At 49.1% G+C, this 25330-nt stretch overlaps 1 protein-coding gene across 1 annotated transcript in view; it reads right to left on the minus strand.

The window, feature by feature from the left end:
* Positions 1-25330, minus strand: part of LOC144685630 (putative phospholipid-transporting ATPase IM) — a 329489-nt gene that overhangs the window by 41734 nt on the left and 262425 nt on the right. Inside the window, exon 23 of the mRNA XM_078550359.1 lies at positions 7935-8158. Within this exon, the coding sequence (XP_078406485.1) occupies positions 7935-8158 (224 nt within the window). The remainder of the gene's footprint in view (positions 1-7934; positions 8159-25330) is intronic.

Consider the following 25330-nt stretch of genomic DNA (forward strand, 5'->3'; position numbering starts at 1 on the left):
TGGACTAGAAACGTTAACTCTGTCTTTCTCTCCACAGATGCTGTCAGAGCTGCTGAGATTTTCCAGCAATTTTTGTTTTTGTTTCAGATTTCCAGCATCCGCAGTATTTTGCTTTTATCTTGAGGTTCTTTCAGCTTGTATGTATGAGAGTGGGAGCTGCAGGGTGGATGAGCTGACTTACCATGGTACTGTAGTACAGTTCAATTCAAGTGGGGGGAGCACAAAGGAATATGGGGGTAATAGGGGGCAGTATAGTGAGGGGGATTGATACTGTTCTCTGTAGCAAGGAGCAAGACTCCAGATGGCTATGTTGCCTGTGCAGTGCCAGGGTTTGGGACATTTGCACAGGAACTTGCAGTGGGAGGGGAAGGATCCATTGGTCATGGTCCATGTAGGTACCAATGACATAGGCAGGATGAGGAAGGAGGTTCTGTATAGTCACTATGAGGAGCTAGGCACCAAATTAATAAGCAGGACCTCAAAGGAATAATTTCTGGATTCTTACCTGAGCGACATGCAGATTGGCATAGGACAAATAAGATTAGAGAAGTGAATGCGTGGCTCAAAGATTGGTGTAGGACAAGTGGGTTCCGGTTCGTAGGGCACTGGCAGTAGTATTGGGGAAAGTGGGATCTGTACTGCTGGGACGGTCTACACCTGAATCGTGCTGGGGCTGGTGTCCTTGCGAGCCGCATAACTAGGGAAGTAGAGAGGTTTTTAAACTGAATAGGGGGGCAAGGGATTAAGTTTGGGAAGATGTGGTAAACCAAAGAGTAGAGACAAGGCAAGGGAGAAAGGTGTTAATATGGGAAGTGATAAACAGGCTGTGACAGGAAGGGACAGAGAGTACAAATCTAAGAGTAAATCAGCAGATAAGGCTAGACACAACAAAAATAATAAAAGGACAAAACAAAAGACTCTGAACCTAAACGCACATAGCATTTGAAACAAAACAGATGAACTGATAGCGAAATAGAAATAAATAAGTATGATCTGATGGCCATTATAGAGACATGGCTACAGGATGACATAGATTGGGACCTGAATATTGAAGGGTACATGACTTTTGGGAAGGACAGGAAGCTAGGAAAAGGTGGAGGGGTGGCTCTGTTAATTAATGATCGTATTAGCACATCAGAGAGGAATGACCTAAGTTCAGGAAACCAGGATGTAGAAGCGGTTTCGGTTGGGATGAGAGATGATAAAGGCAAGAAGTCACTTGTGGGAGTAATGTACAGGCTCCCTAATTGTAATGACATGGTAGGACAGCGTATAAAAGATATAATGGGGGTTTGTCAGAAAGTTACAGCAATAATCATGGGGGATTTTAATCTACATACAGACTGGAAAAATCAGGTGGGCAAAGGTAGCGTAGATAAGGAGTTCATAGAATGTTTTGGGGAAAGTTTCTCAGAACAGCACATTCCGGAGCCAACCAGAGACAGGTTATACTAGACCTGGTACTGAGCAACAAGATAGGATTAATTGATAACCTCATAGTGAAGGCACCCCTAGGTAGCAGCGATCATAATATGATTGAATTTTGTATTCATTTCAAGGGAGAAATGTGTGCATCCAAGACTTGTATTTTAAACTTAATAAGGGCAATTATGGGGGCATGAAAGCGGAGCTAGCTAAAGTGAACTGGCAAATGAGGTTAAGAGCTAGGTCAATTGAGGTTCAGTGGCAGACATTTAAAGGGATATCTGCTATAGGGAAAATGTTAGAAGGTATTATTCAAGATGTTACAGCAGGGCACTTAGAAAAATTCAAGGCAAAGAGGCAGATTCAACATGGTTTTGTGAAAGGGAAATGATGTTAACCGATTTATTGGAGTTATTTGAAGGGGTCACCTGTGCTGTGAATAAAGGGGAACCAGTGGATGTACTGTACTTAGATTTCAAGAAGGCATTTGATAAAGTGCCACATCAAAGGTTATTGCAGAAAATAAAAGCTCATGGTGTAGAGGGTAACATCTTGGCATGGATAGAAGATTGGCAAGCTAACAGGAAGCAGAGAGTAGGCATAAATGAGTCTTTTTCTGGTTGGCAGGGTGTGACGAGTGGTGTGCCACAGGAATCAATGCTGGGACCTCAACTTTTTTACGATTTATATAAACGATTTGGGTGAAGGGACCGAAGGAATCGTTGCTAAATTTGCTGATGACACAAAGATAGGTAGGAAAGTAAGTTGTGAAGTGGATACAAGGAGGCTACAAAGGGACATTTTGTCAGGAAGGATAAAAAGGAAGCTTATTATTTAAATGGTGAGAGATTGCAGAGCTCTGAGATTCAGAAGGATCTGGGTGTCCGAGTACATGAATAACAAAAGGCTAGTATGCAGGTACAGCAGGTAATTAGGAAAGCTAATAAAACATTATAATTTATTGTGAGGGAACTGATTACAAAAGTAGGGAGGCTATGCTTCAATTGTAGAGAGCATTGGTGAGACCACATCTGAAATACTGTGTACAGTATTGGTATCCCTATTTAAGATGTAAATGCGTTAGAAGCAATTCAGAGAAAGTTTACTAGACTAATACATGGAATGGGCGGGTTGTCTTATGAGGAAAGGTTGGACAGATTGGGCTTGTATCCATTGGGATTTAGAAGAGCAGGAGGTAATGTGATTGAAACATGTACGATTCTGAGGGGTTTTGACAGGGCAGACGTGGAGAGGTTGCTTCCTCTTGTGGGAGAATCTAGAAGTAGGGGTCACCATTTAAAAATAAGGGGTCGCTAATTTAAGACAGAGATGAGGGGACATTTTTTTCTCTCAAAGGGTTATGAGTCTTTGGAACTCTTCCTCAAAAGGCAATGGAAGCAGAGTCTTTGAATATTTTTAAGGCAGAGCTAGGTAGATTCTCGATCAACAAAGAGGTGAAAGGTTATCGGAGATAGGCAGGAATGTGGGGTTGAGGTTACAATCAGATCATCCATGATCTTATTGAATGGCGGAGCAGGCTTGAGGGGCCGAGTTGCCTACTCCTGCTTCTAATTTATATGTTCGTATGTACATACCTTCGTATGGATGCAGATTGCTTTGCAGTATCAGGAAGTGATCAAAGCAAGGAGGTAGGATTGGAAAAGATCAGAGCATAAATGGGGTTGGTGACTGGAAATTGCGGGGGAAGGGGGAAGACCCGGTGGGGCATGGAAACAGATCTGCTTGGGAGTGGGCTTGGGGAAAACACTCCTGCTTCTCCTGACCCACAAGCATTGCTGGAAAAGTACTTATTTTGTAGAGCAGCCATCACCTCCCTTGAGTTACTGGGGAATGAATTTCACGCTTGGTGTGCGCGCCAAGTCGGCGGGAGCGGAAGTGAATGTGGAATCCACTCCTGGCCATGTTGCAAACGTGATTTCACGCTGGCTAGCCAATTAAGGTCTGCACAGTATGAAATGCGTCTTCTGAATGGTCGGGAATGGCCGGGTGGTGGCAGGAGCCTGTCAGGCGCCGTGTCCAATGGTGACTTGGCAGGCACTTTAAAACCGGCAAAGACAGTTCCCAGACGGCTGCCGGGGAGAATCTCTGGACTCTGTCCAGGTGACTGGAACAATGGCCTCGCCAGTGGCTGGAGGGCATGCTGGGTGGGCACTCAGCCCCCTGTTTCTTGGATGAGTGCCTCGCGGTCCTCATGGGGGAGGTCAGTGTCAGGTGGGACATTCTAATACCCAGGGATGGTAGGGGGAGGCCATCGCACCTGCCCAAAAAAGCCTGGGAGGAGGTGGCAGCCGAGCTCAGTGGCCATGACGTTGTGTGGCAGACATGGGTGCAGTGCCACAAAAGGTTCAATGACCTGCTGCGTTCAGCAAGGGTGACTACCAAGTTGGCATGGGTCAGTGTAGAGAAGTGTCAAGGGCTGGCTACCCACCCCCACCCACACCCCACCCGGTGGAGTTCAGGGATGTTACAGTCTGAGTGCCAGTGGTCTCTGACACCAGAGCTGGCCAAAGGGGTGAGCCTTGGCTGCTTGGCATGAGTGCCTTGCAGGTCAAGGGCCATGACTCAGATGTGCCCTGCAATGTGTTCCTCAGGTGGGGTTGGCCAGGCTGCAGAGGCACTGCAGATAGAGAGTGGGCTATACAATGCTCTTATCTTATTTCAGGAGAAGGGAAGCCATAACACCATTGAGATGTCAAGGACATGTGGAGGCCCCCAAATCTTCTAATTTTGACGAGATACGAAATGGATGCCTTGGAGCTGGAGTGCCACCGCCCGCCTCGGTCAGCTGGTCATGGGAGAGACAGGGGGCTCTGACGAAGGTAAGAGTGCAGTGCACAGAGGTGAGAGTGTCAGATTGTGCAAACATTCTTGTATAGCCACATCATTAATGGGAGCCTCAAACCTGGAGTCGCCATTGATCATTAAAAGACAATGGCACCATGATGCATGTCTCATCAGAGCACCTGCACAGTGACAGTGTGATGACTTAAACTAATGATGTGTCATTGTTCTCCCTTAGATTCGCCAACTCTCACTCAAACGCAGGACCCTGAAGAGCCACCCTTGATGTCAGAGGCCAACTGGGCTTTAGATGCACCTGCGTCACACCCCCTCTCTGCACCAAGCACCAGCACCGATACCAGCACCTCGGTGGGCATTAGACCATAAGCTAGAATATTGGTGCACAGCTGTGAAGGCACTTCATACTCACTTGAGGAGCACGTGGAGGCAGAGAGTGCCCACGGCACCAGCAGTCAGAGGACTGGAGACCAGAATCATGCTCACCCAAAGGCAGATGATGAGCCTCTGGAGTCATCCGTTAGGTGGCAGATGCTGGAAGTACGGGAGGATCTGGTAGAGATCGATGAGGGTACATGTGCCATGATCTGTGTTGTGGAGGATTCCATGCAAAGCATGAGCACTGCGTTGACCTTCATCACTGAGCGCACTGTCTCCTCCATGGAAAGAGTGGCAACTCTCATGGAGAGACAGTTCCAGGGACAGAATCAAGGTTTCCTGGGGTTGCGTTCGGACCGGCAAGCCCTCACACAGGCAATGACCTCAGGTGGTCAGTGCCAGTGCGGGAGATGGATGAGGCACCCAGTATCCCAGCTAGGTGCCCGTCCTTTAAAGAAAAGCAGGGAGGTTCAGAACGACCTCACGTTGGCGCACAACCTGCTTGTTGTCTCTGCAGGCTCCTCTCTGGGCACTCTGAATGACAGCAGCAGCTCCTCTGCCTCTCTGCCAGTGACCATGACATCTGATGAGGCTGCGCTGACTGGGGAGATGCCAGTCGCAGCACTATAGGCCAGAGGACGACAGCCAAGCTCATCAAGACCAACAGGGCAGCACAGTCAGCAGGCTGCCTCCAATGCTAGTGCTAGCGAGGTGGGTGGAGGGGGCAACAAGATGCAGCACTCACAAGTGTAAGCTTAAGGCACCATGAGCACAAGAGGGACTGCTCATGGGTGATCTTCTGTTCTGTCATGTTATGGTAATATGTTTACTGGTGTGATCATTACACCATGTATAGTTATGTTCATTTGATGTGAGTGTCAACATGATATAACTTTTGCTTTTATCTTAATGGCCTGAGTATGCTTCACTTGTTTTGCAGGTGGAGGGCACGCCAGCTGGATGTGAGTGGCTCTAAACTTTATTGCACAAGCACTGAATGGACTTTGGGTTCAAAGGAAAGGGTTATTTCAAACATCTGGGGTAGAGGCAGCACCCCTGGGGTGAAGTGGAAACAGATCTTTGGCAGCCTAGCTGAAGGAGCATTGGATCAAGGTGTCTCTGCCTCCCTGAAGGATCCAGAGGTCTGCCTCCATGTCCTCCGCGTTATCCGCACCAGGCTTCTCTTCTGACTCACCGCTGGAGTCATCCTCTGTGGCCTATGGAGCTGCCTCAAGATCCTCTTCCTCCAGTGGGTCCCTCCTTGACAGAGCCAGATTGTGGAGAACGCAGCATGCAACTACTATCAGTGACACCAGCTCCAGGGGGTTATTGCAGTGGTCGCCCTGAATGGTCCAGGCATCAGAAGCACATCTTCAGAAGACCTATGGTTCTCTCTATCACCGCCCTTGTGGAGGCATCACTCCTATTATAACGCCACTCTGCCTCTGTTCTTGAGTGGCAGAGCAGCGTCATAAGCTACCTTTTCAACAGATAACCCTTGTCACCCAGCAGCCATCGATCCAGTTGAACTGGAGCAGTGAACATCCTTGGCACCTGTGCGTGTCTGAGCATGTAAGCGTCATGGGAGCTGTCAGGGTACCTTGCATAGACTTGCAGAATCTGCAACTTGTGGTCACAAACTATCTGGACGTTCATCGAGTGGAAGCCCTTCCTGTAGACAAAGGCAACCGGCTGACCCCGCTGGTGCCTTGATGGCCACGTGTGCAATCGATTGCACCCTGGATGCAGGGGAACCCAGCAATCACTGCAAACCCTCTGGCTCACTCAGCCTGGCTGGCCTCGTCCATTCGGAAATGAATGTCATTACCCGCCTGAACAGAGCATCAGTCACCAGCTTGACGCAACTGTGGACAGCTGATTGGGATACTCCACAAAGATCCCCTACTGACCCCTGGAAAGAGCCGGATGAATAGAAGTTGAGGGCCAGTGACCTTCAGAGTCACTGGCATGGAGTATCCATCCACACAACTGGAGGTGATCTCAGGCCCAATCATCTGACAAATGGAGGTCAGAGTCTCCCTGGAGAGATGGAACCTCCGTCGGATATGTTGAGGTAACTGCATCGCTGCCTGTAAACCCTGGCAGCAGGATAGTGGTGTCTTCTGTGGTCCCTTATGCCTTTGACTATCTGCTGGCCCTTCGCCCCCTTGTACCTGCGCCTCTCCTCCTACAGGTCGTTCCCCTGGAAGCTGTATAGGGACATCTGGCTTCCTCTCCCTTCTGCCCCTCTCTTCCTCCTCAGAGGAGGTGCCACCAGTGGAGGGCACAATCCCCATTACCAGGGTAACAGAAGGCTGTCTGATACCTGGAAGGGTCCATATGGCCAGAATTCTGTGGGGGCCTTGGAGACACCAATAAGTCCTGATACGAAGCCTAGAAATGCTTGGACTGGAGCTCAGAATTGAGATGAAGCTGTCAAGTTCAAATAAGCAACCAGCAACAAACTATCTCCTAAACTCCTCACAACTCACAATGGCAATGCTGCAGGCCCTTTTTGTCCCCGCCTTGGATGAGGTTTCGTTAAAACTCGGCTGTCTGCCTCCCCGTTTTGCTTGTGTGATGACAATTGCCTTTTTAATGGCCTTAAGCGGCCTTTTAATTATTGGGGGGCGTGGCTCCGACGCCCACGCGCGCCCACCAACCGGAAGATTGCTCACATGCAGGATGACGTTGGGACGCTCGCCCAACCTCATCTCATGCTATTTCACGTCCATTGGGGTCGGGCGCGTGACCGCCCGCAAGGCGTAAAATTCTGCCCTGGGTTTCCCTGTTAAAGTTGGAAGAGAGATAAAATTTGAGGCACACGGCCTCGTTAAAATATTTAAATAAATGACCTACTGCTTGGGTGAGGGTTGGCCGTCCTCTGCTACTTGCGCACCCCACTATCCCTTTGTTAAAGCCAGGAGTGAGCTAGTTCGAGGCAGGAGAGATTCATTTTTTGAGATTATTTACATTTTAACATCCCAGCCAACCCAAATATACAGGCTTTTGGGGTTAAAATCATCCTCATTAATTCAGTGCACTGCTGGGTGGACTGATGCTGTTATTGTACATCTCCATTTATGCCCAATTAGAAAAATTAGGCTCACTAGTCAATGTTCCAAACTACAGATTAATCATTTATCATTGCTGGCTGATTTCAACTGGTAAACCTGTTCAATGCAGGGAACAACTTCCTTAAAGGTGTAGTGTTCCACTTGAGTTTTCCCTTCACCCTTTGCATTAACATCAATTCCAATTTGTGTATGGGTTGAACGAGTGAAATAAAATAGTTTTTGGAGTGTTCTCACCTGTGCTGAAAATCCACAGAAAAATCCATACCAAAAGTGGACGAATGTAAAAGCAAAATTTTTATAGAAAAAGTAACGGAGAAATCTGCACATGCGAAGATACGACCATCTTCCATGGACTAATAACAGACGCTGGAGGTAACGAAACTGAGCAAAGGAGAAATCACTTGAAAGGACAGCCTGTGTTCCTTCCTCGCCACTTATTCCAACTCCAATGTGAGCAGCTGTAGGAATATGAATTAAAAATTATTTAAATAACTTTACATCTTTAAAAAGACTCTGGAGCGCTAATGAAGCTAGAATGGGAGAAGAGTGAATAACCAAGCAGAGGATCATGAATCACAATCTCTGAAATGACTAACACTGCATACCATCTACAAGGTGCACTGCAGAAACTCACCAAGATTCCTTAGGCAACACATTCCAAACCCACGGCCGCTACCATCTAGAAGGACAAGGGCACAGATACAAAGGAACACCACCACCTGGAAGTTCCCCTCCAAGCCTCTCACCATCCTGACTTGGAAATATATTGCCATTCCTTCACTGTCAATGGGTCAAAATCCTGGAACTACCTCGCTAACAGCACTGTGGGTGTACCTACACCACGTGAACTGCAGCGTTCAAGAAGGCAGCTCACCACTACCTCCTCAAGGGCAATTAGGCATGTGCAACAAATGTTGGCCGAGCCAGCGACGCCCACATCCCATAAATGAATTTTTGAAAAATCCATTGATTTCTCTTCCACGCAGGAGTGTTCCTCAAGGACACACAAAACGAGTTCAGGCCTTCCCTGCCCTGACCTCTCGCTTCCTGAATCAAGATCCTCCCAAAATGCCCTCACAACCACTCACCTGTGTGCCTTGGGAGAGGCGGTGGCACAGTGGTATTGTCACTGGACTAGTGATCCAGAGTACCAGGGTAATGCTTTGGGGACCTGGATTCGAATCTGGAATTAAAAGTCTAATAATGGCCGTGAAACCATTGTCGATTGTCGTAAAAACCCATCCTATTCACTAATGCCCTTTAGGGATAGAAATCTGCCGTCCTTACCTGGTCTGGCCTACATGTGACTCCGACCCATAAGACACCCTCTGAAATGGCCTAGCAAGCCACTCAGTTATATCAAACCGCTAAAAAGCCTCAAAAGGAATGAAACTGGACAGACCACGCAGCATCGACAATGGCAAGCTCAGTCCTGTCGACCCTGCAAAGTCCTCCATATTAACATCTGGGGGCTTGTGCCAAAATTGGGAGAGCTATCCCACACATAATGTCAAGCAACAATCTGACATAGTCATTCTGATGGAATCATACCTGACAGAAAATCAGACCCGACCATCACCATCTCAGGGTACATTCTGTCCCACCAGCAGGACTGACCCAGCAGAGGTGGTGGCACAGTGGTATACAGTCGGGAGGGAGTTGCCCTAGGAGTCCTCAACATGACTCCAGACCCCATGAAGTCTCATGGCATCAGGTCAAACACGGCCAAGGAAACTTCCTGCTGATTACCATGTACTGCCTCCCTCACAGCTGATGAATAAGTACTCCTCCATGTTGAGCACCACTTGGAGGAAGCATGAGCAGCAAGTGATAGGCAGAGCTAAGTAATTCCACAACCAACCGATCAGATGTAAGCTCTGCAGTACTGCCACACCCAGTCGTGAATGGTAGTGGACAATTAAACAACTCATTGGAGGAGGAGGCTCCACAAATATCCCCATCCTCAATGACGGGGGTGCCCAGCGCATCAGCGCAAAAGATAAGATTGAAGCATTCCCAGCAATCTTCAACTAGAAATGTCGAGTGGATGATCCATCTTGGCCTCCTCCAGAGGTACTCTGCGTGGGGGACTTCAATTTCCAGCACAAAGAGTGGCATGGTAGCACCATTGCTGACCGAGATGGTCGAGTCCTAAAGTACACAGCTGCTAGATTGGGTCTGCAGCAGGTGGTGAGGGAACCAACAAGAGGGAAAAACATACTTGACCTCATCCTCACCAACCTGCCTGCCGCAGATGAATCTGTCCATGGCGTTATCAGTAAGGGTGATCACTGGACAATCCTTGTGGAGACGAAGTCCCGACTTCACATTGAGAATACCCTCCATCGTGTTGTGTGGCACTGCCACTGTGCTAAATGGGATAGATTACGAACAGATTGAGAAACTCAAGACTGGGCATCCATGAGGCGCTGTTGGCCATCATCATCAACAGAACTGTACTCAGCCACAAGCTGTAACCTCATGGCCTGGCATATCCCCCACTCTACCATTATGAGCAAGCCAGGGGATCAAACCCGGTTCATTGAAGAGTGCAGGAGGGCATGCCAGGAGCAACAGCGGGCATGCCTAAAAATGAGGTGTCAACCTGGTGAGGCTACAACACAGGACTACTTGCGTGTCAAACAGCATAAGCAGCAAGTGATAGACAGACCTAAGCAATTCTACAACCAACAGATCAAATCTAAGCTATGCAGTCCTGCCACATCCAGTTGTGAATGGTGGTGGACAATTAAACAACTCACTGGAGGTGGAGGCTCCACAAATATCCCCATCCCTAATGATGGGGGAGCCCAACACATCAGTGCAAAAGATAAGACTGAAGCATTCGCAGCAATCTTTAGCCAGAAATACCAAGTGGGTGATCCATCTCGGCCTCCTCCAGAGGTCCCCAGCATCACACATGCCAGTCTTCAGCCAATTCGATTCACTCCACGTGATATCAAGAAATGGCTGAAGGCACTGGATACCGTAAAGGCTATGGGCCCTGACAATATTCCAGCAATAGTACTGGAGATTTGTGCTCCAGAACTTGCCGTGTCCCTAGCCAAGCTGTTCCAGTACAGCTACAACACTGGCATCCATCCAGCAATGTGGAAAATTGCCCAGGTATGTCCTCAATTTCTGGTGATAGACTGTCCACCAATATCCATTACAAGCCTACCGACTCCCACAGCTACCTCGACTACAGCTCCTCACACCCCGCTTCCTGTAAGGACTTCATCCCATTCTCTCAGTTCCTTCGCCTCCGTCGCATCTGTTCTGATGATGCTACCTTCAAAAACAGTTCCTCTGACATGTCTTCCTTCTTCCTTAACCGAGGTTTTCCACCCACGGTTGTTGACAGGGCCCTCAACCGTGTCCGGCCCATCTCCCGCGCATCCGCCCTCACGCCTTCTCCTCCCTCCCAGAAACATGATAGGGCCCCCCTTGTCCTCACTTATCACCCCACCAGCCTCCGCATTCAAAGGATCATCCTCCGCCATTTCCGCCAACTCCAGCATGATGCCACCACCAAACACATTTTCCCTTCACCTCCCCTGGCGGCATTCCATAGGGATCGTTCCCTCCGGGACACCCTGATCCACTCCTCCATCACCCCTTACTCCTCAACCCCCACCTATGGCACCTCCCCATGCCCACGCAAAAGATGCAACACCTGCCCCTTCAGTTCTTCTCTCCTCACCGTCCAAGGGCCCAAACACTCCTTTCAAGTGAAGCAGCATTTCACTTGCATTTCCCCTAACTTAGTCTACTACATTCATTGCTCCCAATGCGGTCTCCTCTACATTGGAGAGACCAAACGTAAACTGGGCGACCGCTTTGCAGAACACCTGCGGTCTGTCCGCAAGAAAGACCCAAACCTCCCTGTTGCTTGCCATTTTAACACTCCACCCTGCTCTCTTGACCACATGTCTGTCCTTGGCTTGCTGCATTGTTCCAGTGAAGCCCAACGCAAACTGGAGGAACAGTACCTCATCTTCCGACTAGGCACTTTACAGCCTTCCGGACTGAATATTGAATTCAACAACTTTAGATCTTGAACTCCCTCCTCCATCCCCACCCCCTTTCCGTTTCTTCCCCCTCCCTTTTGTTTTTTCCAATAATTTATATAGATTTTTCTTTTCCCACCTATTTCCATTATTTTTAAATCTATACCTTTAATGCCCTGTTAGTCTTTCCACCCCACCCCCACTAGAGCTGTACCTTGAGTGTCCTGCTATCCATTCTTAATTAGCACATTAGTTTAGATAATACCACCACTTTCAACACCTCTTTGTTTCTTTGTCTGTGACATCTTTTGATTATCTGCTCCTATCACTGCTTGCTTGTCCCTACAACCACCATCCCCTCCAACTTCTCTCCCCCCACCCCCACACCTTAAACCAGCTTATATTTCACCCCTCTCCTAATATTACTCAGTTCTGTTGAAGGGTCATGAGGACTTGAAACGTCAACTCTTTTCTTCTCTGCCGATGCTGCCAGACCTGCTGAGTTTTTCCAGGTAATTGTTTTTGTTTTTTCATTAGTATGTTACTAGCCAACCTCTTGACAGAATAGTCTGGAAGTAAGTGGGAAGATTTGAATTGACCCAGCATCCCCAGCATTTTGCAGGGGGAAAGAATTCTAGGTTTCGCTACCATTTGTCAAAGAAGTGTTTCTTGATTTCATTCCAAAATAGCATAGCCCTAACTTTAAGATGATGTCCCTTGTCTTGGATGCCTCCATTAGAGGAGTTTCCTTGTATCTAACCTCTCAAATTCCTTTATCATTTTTAAATAACTTAATTAGATCATCACTTGCCAACCAAACTAAAGGTAATACAAAACTATGTTTAAGCAATCTCTCATTGTGAATTAATCTTTTAAATCCTAATATCATTCTTGTGAATTTTTCTTTTATGGGATGTGGGTGTTTTTTTTTACATAATCTTTAGAATGATCGGCCTAAATGGAGTTGGTGTATTTGGTGACTGCTTTGGTGCCTTCGGAGACCGGGTGTTTGGCCAGTTCCCCTGGCAGCATGAGGCAGACGGCGCTCTGGATTTCCCTAGCCGAGATGGTGTGGCGCTTGTTGTAGTGAATGAGGTGCGAAGCCTCGGAGGTGATGTGCTCGAAAATGTCAACAATGAAGGATTTCATAACACTCATGGCCTTGGACGAGATCCTGGTGGAAGGATGGACCTGGGTCAGCACCCTGTACACGTAAGTGGAATAGCTCTGCTTGCGAGATTTCCTCCGCTTCTTAGACGGCTTCTTGGTGACTTTAGTCAGTGACTGCTTCGACACCTGGTGGGACGCACCGCCCATCGCCGTAGCTGCCACCTCAGGCATTCCACTCGACTTGGACCAACTCAAGTCAGTTGCTGGCAAGGCCAGCATTTATTGCTCATCCCTAATTGCCCATGAACCGAGTGGCTTTCTAGGCCATTTCAGAGGACAGTTAAGAGTCAACCACATTGCTGTGGGTCTGGAGTCACATGTAGGCCAAACCAGGTAAGAACAGCAGATTTCCTTCCCTAAAGGACATTACTGAACCAGATGGGTTTTTACGACAATCAATGATAAGTTTCTTGGGCACCATTACTGGGACCAGTTTTCAATTCCAGATTTTAAAAAAATTAATTAAATTCAAATTCCACCAGCTGCTGTGATGGGATTTGAATTCATGTTCCTCAAAGCATTGGCCTGGGCCCTTGGGCTACTAGTTCAGTGACATTATCACAACACCACCATCTCCCCCTATCGGCATAGAACCCTTGCCAATGCCAACATATCTGTCCTAAGATTTGGTGCCCAAAACTGACGTGTTCCAGAGAGGGTCCATCCAAGGCTCTGTACAACTGAAGAATCACTTTCTCACTTATGAATTCCAATCCCTTGGAAATAAATGCCAACAATCCATTAGCCTTTTGTTACATGCACACATAGAATTGAAAAGAAGTTATGCAAAACTCATATCAAAGCTTGGTTGGACCAAACTTGTAGTACTGTGAACAATTCTGGTCACTATATTATAACAAAGATATAGCATGAAATCGTCCCAGATTTGCACTAAGTGTGGTAGTGGGTGGGAAAAAGAATATTTTCCTGCTGGCTGTTATGGCGGATTTTCGCGCCGTATCATCCTAATCCTGCCTCATTAATCATGCATTCCCAGGAAACATGCTGTTCTGATGGCGGATGGGCTCCCATTCACCTGCCATGCAGCCAACTTGCCGCTTCATCACACTGGGCGCCATATTTAAAGTGCAGCCGCACGCACACCTTTCAGTGCTTACAGCCCAGAAGACATGGCCCCGAAAGACAAGTAGACTGCAGCCCCCCGGTTTAATGATGCGTCCCTCAAGTGCCTTTGTACACAATGGAGGCCCGCCATGATGTCCTCTGCTCTCACTCTGCCCACAGGAGGGGCAGCAACATCATTAATCCAGCATGGGAGGAGTAGCCATGGTGCTCAGCGCCAATGCCCTGCAAAAGAGGACAGCCATCCAGTGTCACAATAGGATGAATAGTCTCATCCATTCTGCCAGGGTAAGTCACTCTTCTCATCACTCTCAACTCACAAGCTCAGAAACCCATCACACATCCATAGGGATCTCACACCTCTAGGGGCAACACCACTAACTCTTACACACATCCTCACATCTCCGTCAGGCTCATATCTTCTGGAGGAACTCACGTCCTCATCCCGTCCATGTCCCCGTTCACCACACAAACATTCCATGCAGTGCCATGTGTCCTGCTGACACTCTCTCCATCTGTTTTCATGCAGAAGCTGGCTCACAACTGCAGTGGGAGTCCCCAGACCAGGAGTGGAGTGGCCCAAATTAGGCCGCCCACTCACTTTGAGGAGTGTACCATCGCGCTGACTGGTGAGGATGTGGGCCGTCCCTGTGGTGATGGTGAGGTTGGCAGTGGACACCCTCGCAAGGATCCTGCACATCATCCCTCTCTCAACGCAAATGTGAGTGCTCTCTCTCTCATGCTTTTGACTGTGCTGCCATACACTAATTATCTCTACTTTAGTTCACAGGGGTCTCTGCCAAGTGATTGATTCCTTCAGCCAGCCAGTCCCTCAGCTTCATCCATGTCCTCGCCTCCAGCCAAGAGGACTCCTCCTCCATTGAAGTCAGCTGGAAATAAGCAGCCTGGAAGACCCTTCACAGCACTTACCCACACCCTACACTAGCACAGAGACACACACCTCGGTGGGACCTAGACCTAGAGCAGGCTTGAGTTCACAATCTGGTTGTCACCGCACAGACAAGTGTCCACAGCAAGAGGAGGCAGGTTCAGCCAAGCTCCCCAGCACTTGGAGGGCTGATGCATCTGTGAGGTTCCAGTTTGATGACGAGCTTCAGGATTTGGCCTTCTAACTCATCCTGGAGAGTCAACAGAAGGCAGGGGAGCATCATGAGAGCTGTTGAAAGCCCTCAACAGAGTGGCACGCAAGTCGGAGTATGTCTGCCTGCGCTCTGATGAAGTGGCGCCCACAAGTGAATGTATGGAGGTCTCCATGGAGAGGATTGCGGATGCCATGGAGACCCTGGTCCAGCAGAACGTGAAGATGCACGTAGCCCTGCACTCCATCATGGGAGCCATGGGTGAGTTCCTGCAGTGGTGACGCGAGAAGGAAACGCGGCACCTTGATGTCTCTCCAGGTGCTCCTTCCCCTCAAGGAGTCAGGCCGGAGCCCTCAGGCACCCCAAGGGAGGGGGAGCAGCAGCTGGACACCCCTGGGTCATCCACTCAGGAATCTCAGAGGCTGTCTGCTCCCTCTGAGTCCCCTTTGCCTATGACCCCCCCCTCAACCTCGTCCTCTGTTATCACAGAGAGAGCAACTGGCCAACAGGAGGACAGCCAAAGCAAGCCAGGGCCCCCAAGACCTTGGCTCTCCAGAGGACCCACAGTGAAGTCATCAGAGGCAACAAGGCCAACCATTACACAGACTGTCTCCACCCCTGCTGTGGATATCAGGGCAGCAACTAGGAGTCTAAGAAATTCTGATCACAACTGGTTGCACAGGTGAACATATTTCGTCGCTTTACAATCTGTAAATGTATTCACTTTTACTGAGTAATATGTAATGGTGTCTTTCAGCTTCATTGACAGGCTTTGCGAGTCCTCCCACTGCATCCCCCCCACTAGCATTTCAGCTGCACACAGCCGGCCTACAAGTGATTCTGGAGAGAGAAGTGTGTGTTTGGCAGAGCCTTTCAGAGCCTTGCGTAAGCACTCTCCCACGCATGCGGATCCTTCCCCCATCACACTCAACTCAACGTCATGAGCATTTTCAATGCTGCCTGCTGGGGTTCGCTTTCAGTTGACCATCTGAGCTGACTTGCATCTTCTCCCATCCACTTATCACGCTCCCATGCAGTACGTGATCTTCCCACCATGACTCATTTCACTTTTGCTTTGGCAAGCATGGCCCTGCTACGGTTTATCCTGCGCTCACCCGTCCTTTCCCCTCCCCCAGTCTCCCATTTCCTTTGCCCCATCACTGTCAACCCCCCTGGCATCACCTTCCACCTCCCCTCCATGACCTACCAGCCACAACCCTTTACCTTTTGGGATGTCTAGATGAATGTGCAGGTTCCCTTCCTTACTGAAAATCCCACCCCCATCCACATTGGCCTACCCAACCTCCTCCTTCCCACCCCCAAGGTCCATGTCTGTCTCCAAGTCTCCACCAACCACACTCGCCATTCCTTCTTCCGATACCTATGCACCCTCACCCTCCCATCTCACTCTTCCCCTCAGTCATTCTCACCATTCCCTCGTACCATGCCACCCTCAGTTCGCTCCCCAGGTGGCAGTCATGGGCTCATCAGAGCCCTCCCTTGCACGTTCACCTGGACATTCCCCCCGCCTTCAGACTCCTTCCCCTCCCCCCAGTCCTTCCCCCCTTCCTGCCTCCTTCAGACACCCTTATTTCTTCCTCCACCCTTAGTCCTTCCTCCCCGCCCCGGACGTCTTCCCCTCTTCGCACTTCTTCCACCCCCGGGACTCCTTCACCCCCTCCCAACATCACCCCTCCCCCCTGATACCTCTTCCTCTCCCAGTCGATCCTAGACCTTCCTCTCCCCACCCTCCCACCACCCCCAGCACATCTTCCTCTCCCAAACACAGCTGGACATTCCTCTCCACCCCTTGATGATCATCCGTTGAGAGGAGACCCTCAATGGCGATTTTCCACCTTCCGTGAGCTGCTTCGTGACGGAGCCATCTCCGTGATAATCCACCCAGCATGCCATGGACGTTCCTCAAGGATCCCGTTGCTGTCGGGCTCTAGCATCTTCCACCCCTCAGGTGTCCGCGATATGAGCAATGCCCTGGTGGTAAGTCCCAACTTCTGCACTTCATACTTGTCAAGACGTGTTCTGCACTAGCGTGTTTTCCCACTGATGTGGGCGGATGATTCTGGTGGGTTGGCCTTATAATGATATGCAGATGTATTACAATGAAGTCCCCGAGGTCAGACGGCAGGAAATGCGGTCCGCCATTGACAGGCGCAGTGGATGATTGCAAACTGGTTTCACGACGTCATGAAACCGATTTTTGGCCTTCTTGCCATATTGTCCGCTCATGCCGCTGACCTGCCCAACGCCAGCAGGCAGGGAAAATTCCACCCATAGCCTGGAGAGGGTGCAAAATGGATTTAGAAGAATGATACCACAAATGTATACCTATCAGGAAAGGATGAACAGGCTGGGTCTCTTTTCTCTTCAAAAGAGAAGGCTGAGATCTAACAAAGAAAAAGTTTCCACTTTTGTGAAGAACAAAACTGGAGGCCATCAATACAAGGTAGTCACCAATAAATCAATGAGGAAATTCAGAAGTAATTTCTCTAATCCAGGGGGTGGTAAGAATGTGGAAGGGATGGTGATATAGTTCTAAATCAGGATCAGGGCCAGAGGGAGAAATCATATGGGCCCTGGAGCTTCTATTTCTGGGCCCGTTTAAGTCCTACCCCTCAATCATGTGTGTTATTTTTTCCCCTTTCAAGATTCACCAATAAATTTTCCTTAGTTTATGCTCTCATGATTAATCATAGCCTCCATGTATTTCAAATGTTCACAATTTTTATTCATCCATTATTGATATCATTCTACTGACTCAGTTTTTATGACAAGTGAATATGCTGTACGAGTTTTTTTAAACCAGTGTATCTAAGAAACTAGTTGGACTGAAAATCCATAGAATATAAAGAGACAAATTGAAATTGAGAAATTTTAATTGAAACAAAATTTAGCTTTCAATGTTTGAGAATAAAGGATTGACACCAGGACAAAAATTAAGGCCTGAATTATTTAAGGCCCGCCGAGCATAACACACGAGCGGTAGCGCTGAGCGCCAACTGTGTGGGTGGGGGGAAGAGGGAGAGTCGGGTCCAGCGCTCTTTCACTTCAATCTCCCTGAGGCAAGGAGCTGCCTCAGTGAGATTGAAGCGCTTTTCAAAAAAAAAATGAAAACATTAAAAATTTAATGAAACATGTCCCCTCATGGGGCTGTGTCACATGAGATGGGACATGTTTTTATTTTTCAAAGGTTCATACTTAGTTTGTATAAACTTTAGGAAACCTCATCCCATTCATAAAACATAAACGCCGCTTGGCCTTTTCGCCTGCCCGCCAACCATAAGGTTGGATGAGCGGTGTAAAGTCAAGGTTAATTACCTAGTTAATGGCCTTAATAGGCCTTTCAATTATTGGCAGGCGCGTAGCCAACTCCAGCGTGCACCTGCCGAACGAAATATCGCGAGACAGTGCAATGACCTCGGGACGCACGCCCGCGTGATAGGTGGCATGCAAGGAAAATATGGAGGGACCCAATTCACGACGGCGTGAAGGCAGGTCGTGATCTTCCGCGCAGCCCGCCAATAGCGGGCAGCATTTCCTGCCATCGGTCGGCGGGGAGCTAATTGTAATACATTAGCATATAATTAAAAGGCCATCCTGCCAGGTTCATGGAACCCCACTGTATCGTCTGTCCACATCGGCGGGAAAGCACACCGACGTGTTCACAACAGCAGGCAGGTGACGTACACTTGGCAGCCTTGACTTTGGGGGAACTGAGGTGACTGAGCCTCAGTTCTCCATGACTTGCCTGTTTTTTTTACAGGCCGCAGGGACACAGGGGAAACTGATACCTGGCCCTGCAGGCGACTGCTGAGGGATGTGGGGTGTCTGGGGGCAAGTACTGGCCAGCCTCAGAGGTGACTGCTGAGGGTTGTGGGGCGGGGTGGGGGGAGGTTGTGGGGATCAAGTGCTGCCCTGGCACTGCATCCCATGCACATGGCATAGGAAACTGAGACAGATCAGGCACAGCCACAGTGATATGATTGGTGTCAGGCTCTTAGCTTGCCTGCCCATGCAAGCAACGCGGAGGCACCAAAGGGCCACAAAGCACTCAAAACCTTATCCCCCCTGACCCAGCACAGACTTCAAGTCCGCCACCACTTTACTGGACCACGGAGCAGTTCAACTGCACACGTTGTACAATCTCTTCGCCAACGCTGGCCATGTAGCAGTCACTGCTGGAGGCACTCACAGCCCCTTGCAATCTCAGTATCCTGGTTTGGACCAGTGTCCCCCATGTTGCAGGCTGACAGGGCAGCCAAGCAGCGCACTCATCTCTGACCATCCGAGGGGTGACCAGCACTCTCCGGGAAGCATTAAGGGGCGGTCACACAGGGCCAGGAAAGATGCTAAGTACAGCCATGCTAACCATGTCTCTCTCTCTCTTTCATGCTGCAGGAGGACCACGTCAGGATCATGGATCCTGGTGACCTAGCTGTATGCCTGATGGTCTACAGAGAGTGAAGATGATGGAGGAGAGAGCGACTGAGGCACCTGGACGTGCAAAGGCAGGAGCAGCAACCTCATGAAGGAGCAGCAGGGGTTCCTGCACACGGTGCCCAGAAGCGACAGCGAGCAGTGGCTGGTTGGTGCCTAGTGACTATAGACACCATCTGCCATTCCTGCAGATTACTGAGAACCAGTGTCGCCGACGACTGAGCATATCTTCGGACCTGGTAGCTCACATCTGCCATTTACTGCAGGACTTGGCACCAAGGGGACATGGAGGGCATCCACTGCCACTGTGAAAGTGACTGCGGTGCTCAATTTCTATGCCAGCGGCTCCTTTCACGGCTCCACAGGTGAGCTCTGTGGGATTTCACAATCCACCACCCACAAATGCATCCACGAGGTCACAGATGCCATCTTCTCCATGGCACACAACTTTGTGCCGTTCGTCCGGGACTGGGACAGCCAGGATGCAAGCATCGCCCTGCTGATCCTCCTACCTATGGGTGCCTGAGGGCCCACGGCTGATTCCGTGAGCGGAAGGGGTAGCTGGAGTGAGATCGAGCTGCCCAGCACCCCTCTTGCATACACACTGTTGGAGGCAAACTACAGCATCAGTGATGAGTTACGCCCGCGCAGCAGTGTAGGAGTGACATCCTGGACCAAGGTCTCCATGGCGGCCACCATCCTTGGTGTGTTTCAATGCCGGCGCTACCACCTTGGCCTGAAGACGGCTGGACTCCTTCATCGTACAATCTGAGGAGTGCAGCAGACATCCCTTCCTGTTGTTCTCAAGCTTGCTTATGTATCTCCAGCAACTGTGGCATGACCGAGTCCAGAGGCTTGTCGTCTGACTCGGACTCAGCAATGTTCTGGCCTCCAGCAGTCCTCCGAGTGCCGGGGACCTGCGAAGTCCCTGCCGTTGTCTGCTGTGGATCAGAAAGTGCGATGTGCTCACCAGATTGTGATCCCGAGGCTACTCTAAAGCTAGGTCCCTATGAGGTGTGTGTCTCTGTGCTGGTAAAGGGTGTGGGTGAGCACAGTGATGGGACTTCAGGGAGGGTGCCTTCAGATTCCTCTTCAGAGGTTTCTTCGGAGCTTGGTTGGAGGCCCTGGATTGTGGACTCTGTCAGCTGCTTCCCAGTTGTGCCTGCGAAAGCAAGGGGAGATAATTAGTGCATGGCAGTGGCCTGTGATATAGGACACATCACTCATGGCACGGTTGTCTGATGGATGTTGCACCGCTGGATCCTCACTTGGTAGAACAGCGCCGACCTCAACGTCAGCACAGGACCGGTCCCGGTCATTGCCAGCCAGCTGGATGGCTCTGTTTTCAAATTCTGTGAGAACTTCGAATTCCGGCACCTCTTCACCTGTCTGCGACCTTTCCCTCCTGTTGTGAGCCAGTTTGTCCTGCATGGATAGAGATGGGGAGAGATGATGGGCCAGATGAAAAGTATGCTTAGCCTGTGTGGGTGTTGAGTAGTCCCATGGATAGGATGAGGACAATGACGGTGTGTGTGAAAGAGTGAATGGTGATGTCCCTCGCACTGGCAGTGAGTGAGGGCCCTCTGGGTGTGTGATGGATTTGTGAGTGTATGAGTTGGGAGTGATGAAAAGAGTGACTTACCCTGGCAGAACGGAGGAGATCATTCATTCTTTCGCGGCACTGGGTGGCTGTCCTCCTCTGCAGGGCGTTCGCGCTGACCACCGCCTCCCAAGCCAGTCTGGTGACATTGCTACCCATCCTGCAGCCAAAGCGGGGGTGAAGGACATCCCGGCGGGCCTCCATGGCATCCAGTGATCGCTCGAGGGGTCCATCATTGAAGCGGGGTGCTACAGTCTTTTTTCTTTGCTGGCCATGTCTCCCAGGCAGCAGTGGTGAGCTGGTGGCGATGAGCGTTTTGCTGGCAGCTGCCTTTTAAAGATGGCGGCTGGCGTGATGCAACAGCAGGGTGATGGCGAGTGAACGAATGAGAGTCCGGTCGCCATGGAAACAGTGTGATTCAAGGAATTAATATATAATGAGGCGGGCTTGGAAAGATGCGGCGTGAAAACCCACCGATGAAAACGGTGGGTAGGACTCCATTTTACCCGCCCCCTACCACACTTAGTGCAATTCTGGGAAAATTCAGCCCACAGACTTGAAGTTGAGAAACAGCCTCATGAATCTCAAATTGCACCCTGTGGAAATTTCAGTGCATTAATGTCAACAGGATTTCAATGTTTGTAAACTGCTTTTACATTACATCCGTTTTTTTCTCACATCATCTACACCTCTAAAAGGTCACTGCCTTATCCTCATTTCATTTCAGCAATTAATTTCCATACCTATCCCCAAGAACACATTTGTCCTTGTTTAAAATGAATTCTCCTACAATAAGATACTGCATGCAGTAGTCTACCTTTCAATGCACCCTCTTTCTGTTTATAGAGGGTGCTGTTGAAGGGAATAACTTTTGCTTTTCCTTTGAAGAGCTTCTGTCACATGCCTGCATGATGTATTTTGAGTCCTGTAGTTCTTCAGTGGCCTGTCGCCTGCACGGGAGGGCAGGAGTGCGGCCAAGGGCAAGCTATATCACCTCGAATGCGCCCTGTCAATGCAAATCGCCGCATGGACTGGGCTCTTGCTCCAGAATAATGGAACCTTGAGCACTGGAACTTTGTCCCGGAGTGGAGTGCACTTGTGGGCATTATAGATTCAGAAGAGTCAATATAACCTTTTGCTCGCACACAAGGCATGAGGCAGCCATGTGAGATGGAGCAGTGCTGCCAGAAAGGTAATTGCAAAATCTGTGAGCTGAGCCCGGGCCCCCCTAGGGCACAGGCCCTAGTGTTTTGTACCTTGTGCAACCCCCTCTCCTAGGCCGTGGTCAGGATGATGTGTGGCTTGGAAGGAAACTGGCAGCTATTGTTGTTCCAATGCACTTTCTGCTCTTGTCCTTCAAGTGGTAGAAGTCACAGGCTTGGAAGGTACTGTTGAAGGAGGCTTGGTGAGTTGCTGAAGTGCCTGTTATATGGTACACACTGCTGCCACTGTGCATTGCTGGTGGAGGCAGTGAATCTTTAAGGTGGTGGATGCGGTATTGATTAAGTAGGCTGCTTTGTCCTGGATGGTGTTGAGCTTCTTGAATGTTATTGCAACTGTACTCATCCAGGCAAGTGGAGAGTTTTAAAAAATGTATTCTTTCATGGGATCTAGGTGTCGCTGACAAGGCCAGCATTTATTTGTTACCCATCCCTAATTGCCCTTGAACTGAGTGGCTTGCTAGGCCATTTCAGAAGGCAGTTAAGAGTCAACCACATGTGGGCCTGGAGTCACACATAGGCCAGACCAGGTAAGGGCAGCAGATTTCCTTCTTTAAGGGGAAATGAGTGAACCACATGGGTTTTTACAACAACCAATGATAGTTTCATGGTCACCATTACCAAAACTAACTTTCAATTCCAGGTATTATTTAATGAATTTAAATTCCACCAGCTGCCCAGTGGGATTTGAGCTCATATTTGAGCATTAACCTGGGCCTGTAGATTACTTATCTAGTGACATTACCACTGCACTACTGTCTCCTATCACACATCATACTTGCGCCTTGTAGATGGTGGACAGGCTTTGGGTCACTGCAGAATTCACAGCCTTGACTTACATTTGTAGCCATAGTATTTATATATCAGTTAAGTTTCTGATCGATGGTTACTTCCAGAATGTTGATGGTCGGGAGATTCATCAATGGTAATGCCGTTGAATGTCAAGGAGAGTTGGTTAGATTCTCTCTTGTTGGAGATGGTCATTGCCTGGTAATTGCATGGCATGAATTTACTTGACACTTATCAGCCCAAGCCAGAGTGTTGTCCAGGTCTTGCTGCTTTTGGAGGTGGACGGTTTCAGTATCTGAGAAGTCACAAATGATAATGAACACTGTGCATCATGAGTGAACATCACTATTTCTGGCCTTATGATGGAGGAAAGGTCATTGATGAAGCAGCTGAAAATGGTTGGACCCAGGACACTAACCTGAGGAACTCCTGCGCTAATATCCTGGGGCTGACATGATTGGCCTCCAACAACTACAACGATCTTCCCTTGGGCTAGTTATGACTCCAGAAAATGGAGAGTTTTCCCCCATTCCCAATTACTTCAGTTCTGCTGGGGCTCCTTGAAGCCACACTCAGTCGAATGCTGTCTTGATGTCAAGGGCAGTCACTCTCAGCTCATCCCTTGAATACAATTCTTTTGTCCATGTTTGGAACAAGGCTGTAATGAGGTCAGGAGTTGAGTAGCCCTGGCGAAACCCAAACCATTACTGGTGTCAGTAAGCAGCTTATTGCTGTGTTTGTGCCACTTGATAGCACTGTCGATGACATGTTCCATCACTTTGCTGATGATCAAGAGTAAGCTGATGGGCTGGATTGGATTTGTCCTGCTTTTTGTGAACAGGACATACCTTGGCAATTTTCCACAGTACTGAGTAGATACAAGTATTGTAGCTGTACAGGAACAGCTTGGCTAGGGACTCGGCTAGTTCTACAGCACAAGCCATCAGTCCTACTGCTGCAATGTTGTCAAGGTCCCATACATTACCTTTGCAGTATCCAATGCCTTCAGCATTTCTTGATATCACTTGGAGTAAATCCAATAGGCTGAAGTTTGGCATCTGTGATGCCGGGGACCTGAGGTGGAGGCCGAGATGGATCATCCACTTGGCACTTCTGGCTGAAGATGGTTGCAAATGCTTCAGCCTTCTCTTTTGCACTAATGTGCTGGGCACCTGAAGATGGTGATATTTGTGGAGCCTGCTCTTCCAGTTAGTTGTTTACCACCATTTATGATTGGATGTGGCAGGACTGCAGTGCCTTGGTCTGATCCATTGGTTGTGCGATCACCTAGTTCTCTCAATCACATATTGCTTCCATTGTTTAACATGCATGTAGTCCTGTGTTATAGTTTCACCAGGTTGGCACCTCATTTTTAGGTATGCTTGGTGCAGCTCCTGGTGTGCTCTCCTGCAATCCTCATTGAACCAGGGTTGATTCGTTGACTTGATGTTAATGGTGGATATGCCAGACCAAGAGGTTACAAGTTGTGGTTGAATACAATTCTGCTGTTGCTGATGGCCTCACATATACCCAATTTTGAGCTGCTAGATCTGCTCTGAACTATCCCACTTAACATGGTGATAGTATCCTCAGTGTGAAGGCAGGACTTTGTCTCTAGAAGGGCAGTGGTGTGGTTACGCCTACTAATTCTGTCAAGGACAGATGCATCTGTGACAGATAGATTAGTGAAGACAAGGTCTATTAGGCTTTTTCCTCTTGTTGGTTCCCCGTCCAATGGCCACAGGCAGAATGTGGCAGATATGACCTTAAGGGTTCGGCCAGCGTAGTTAGTAGTGGTGTTACCGAGTCACCCATCCGGAGTACATTCAGTGTCTGCAGTGCTTCATCTAAGTGGTTGAGGGAAGGCAGTAAGTGGTAATCAACAGGCGGTCTCCTTGCCCACATTTGACCTGACGCCATGAGTCTTCATGGAGTTTGGAGTCAATGTTGGGCAACAGATTAAGTCCCTAGAGGGAGTGCAACGAAGGTTCACCAGACCGATTCCTGGGATGGCGGGATTGTTCTATGAGGAGAAATTGAGGAGACTGGGCCTTTATTCTCTAGAGTTCAGAAGAATGAGAGGTAATCTCAATGAAATATATAAAAGTTTTACAGGGCTCGACAGAGTAGATGTAGGAAGGATGTTTCCCCTGACTGGGCGGGTGGTCTAGAACCAGAAGACACAGTCTCAGAATAAGGGGTA

Source organism: Cetorhinus maximus, chromosome 1, assembly GCF_964194155.1.
Source record: "Cetorhinus maximus chromosome 1, sCetMax3.hap1.1, whole genome shotgun sequence".
NCBI lineage: Eukaryota > Metazoa > Chordata > Chondrichthyes > Lamniformes > Cetorhinidae > Cetorhinus > Cetorhinus maximus.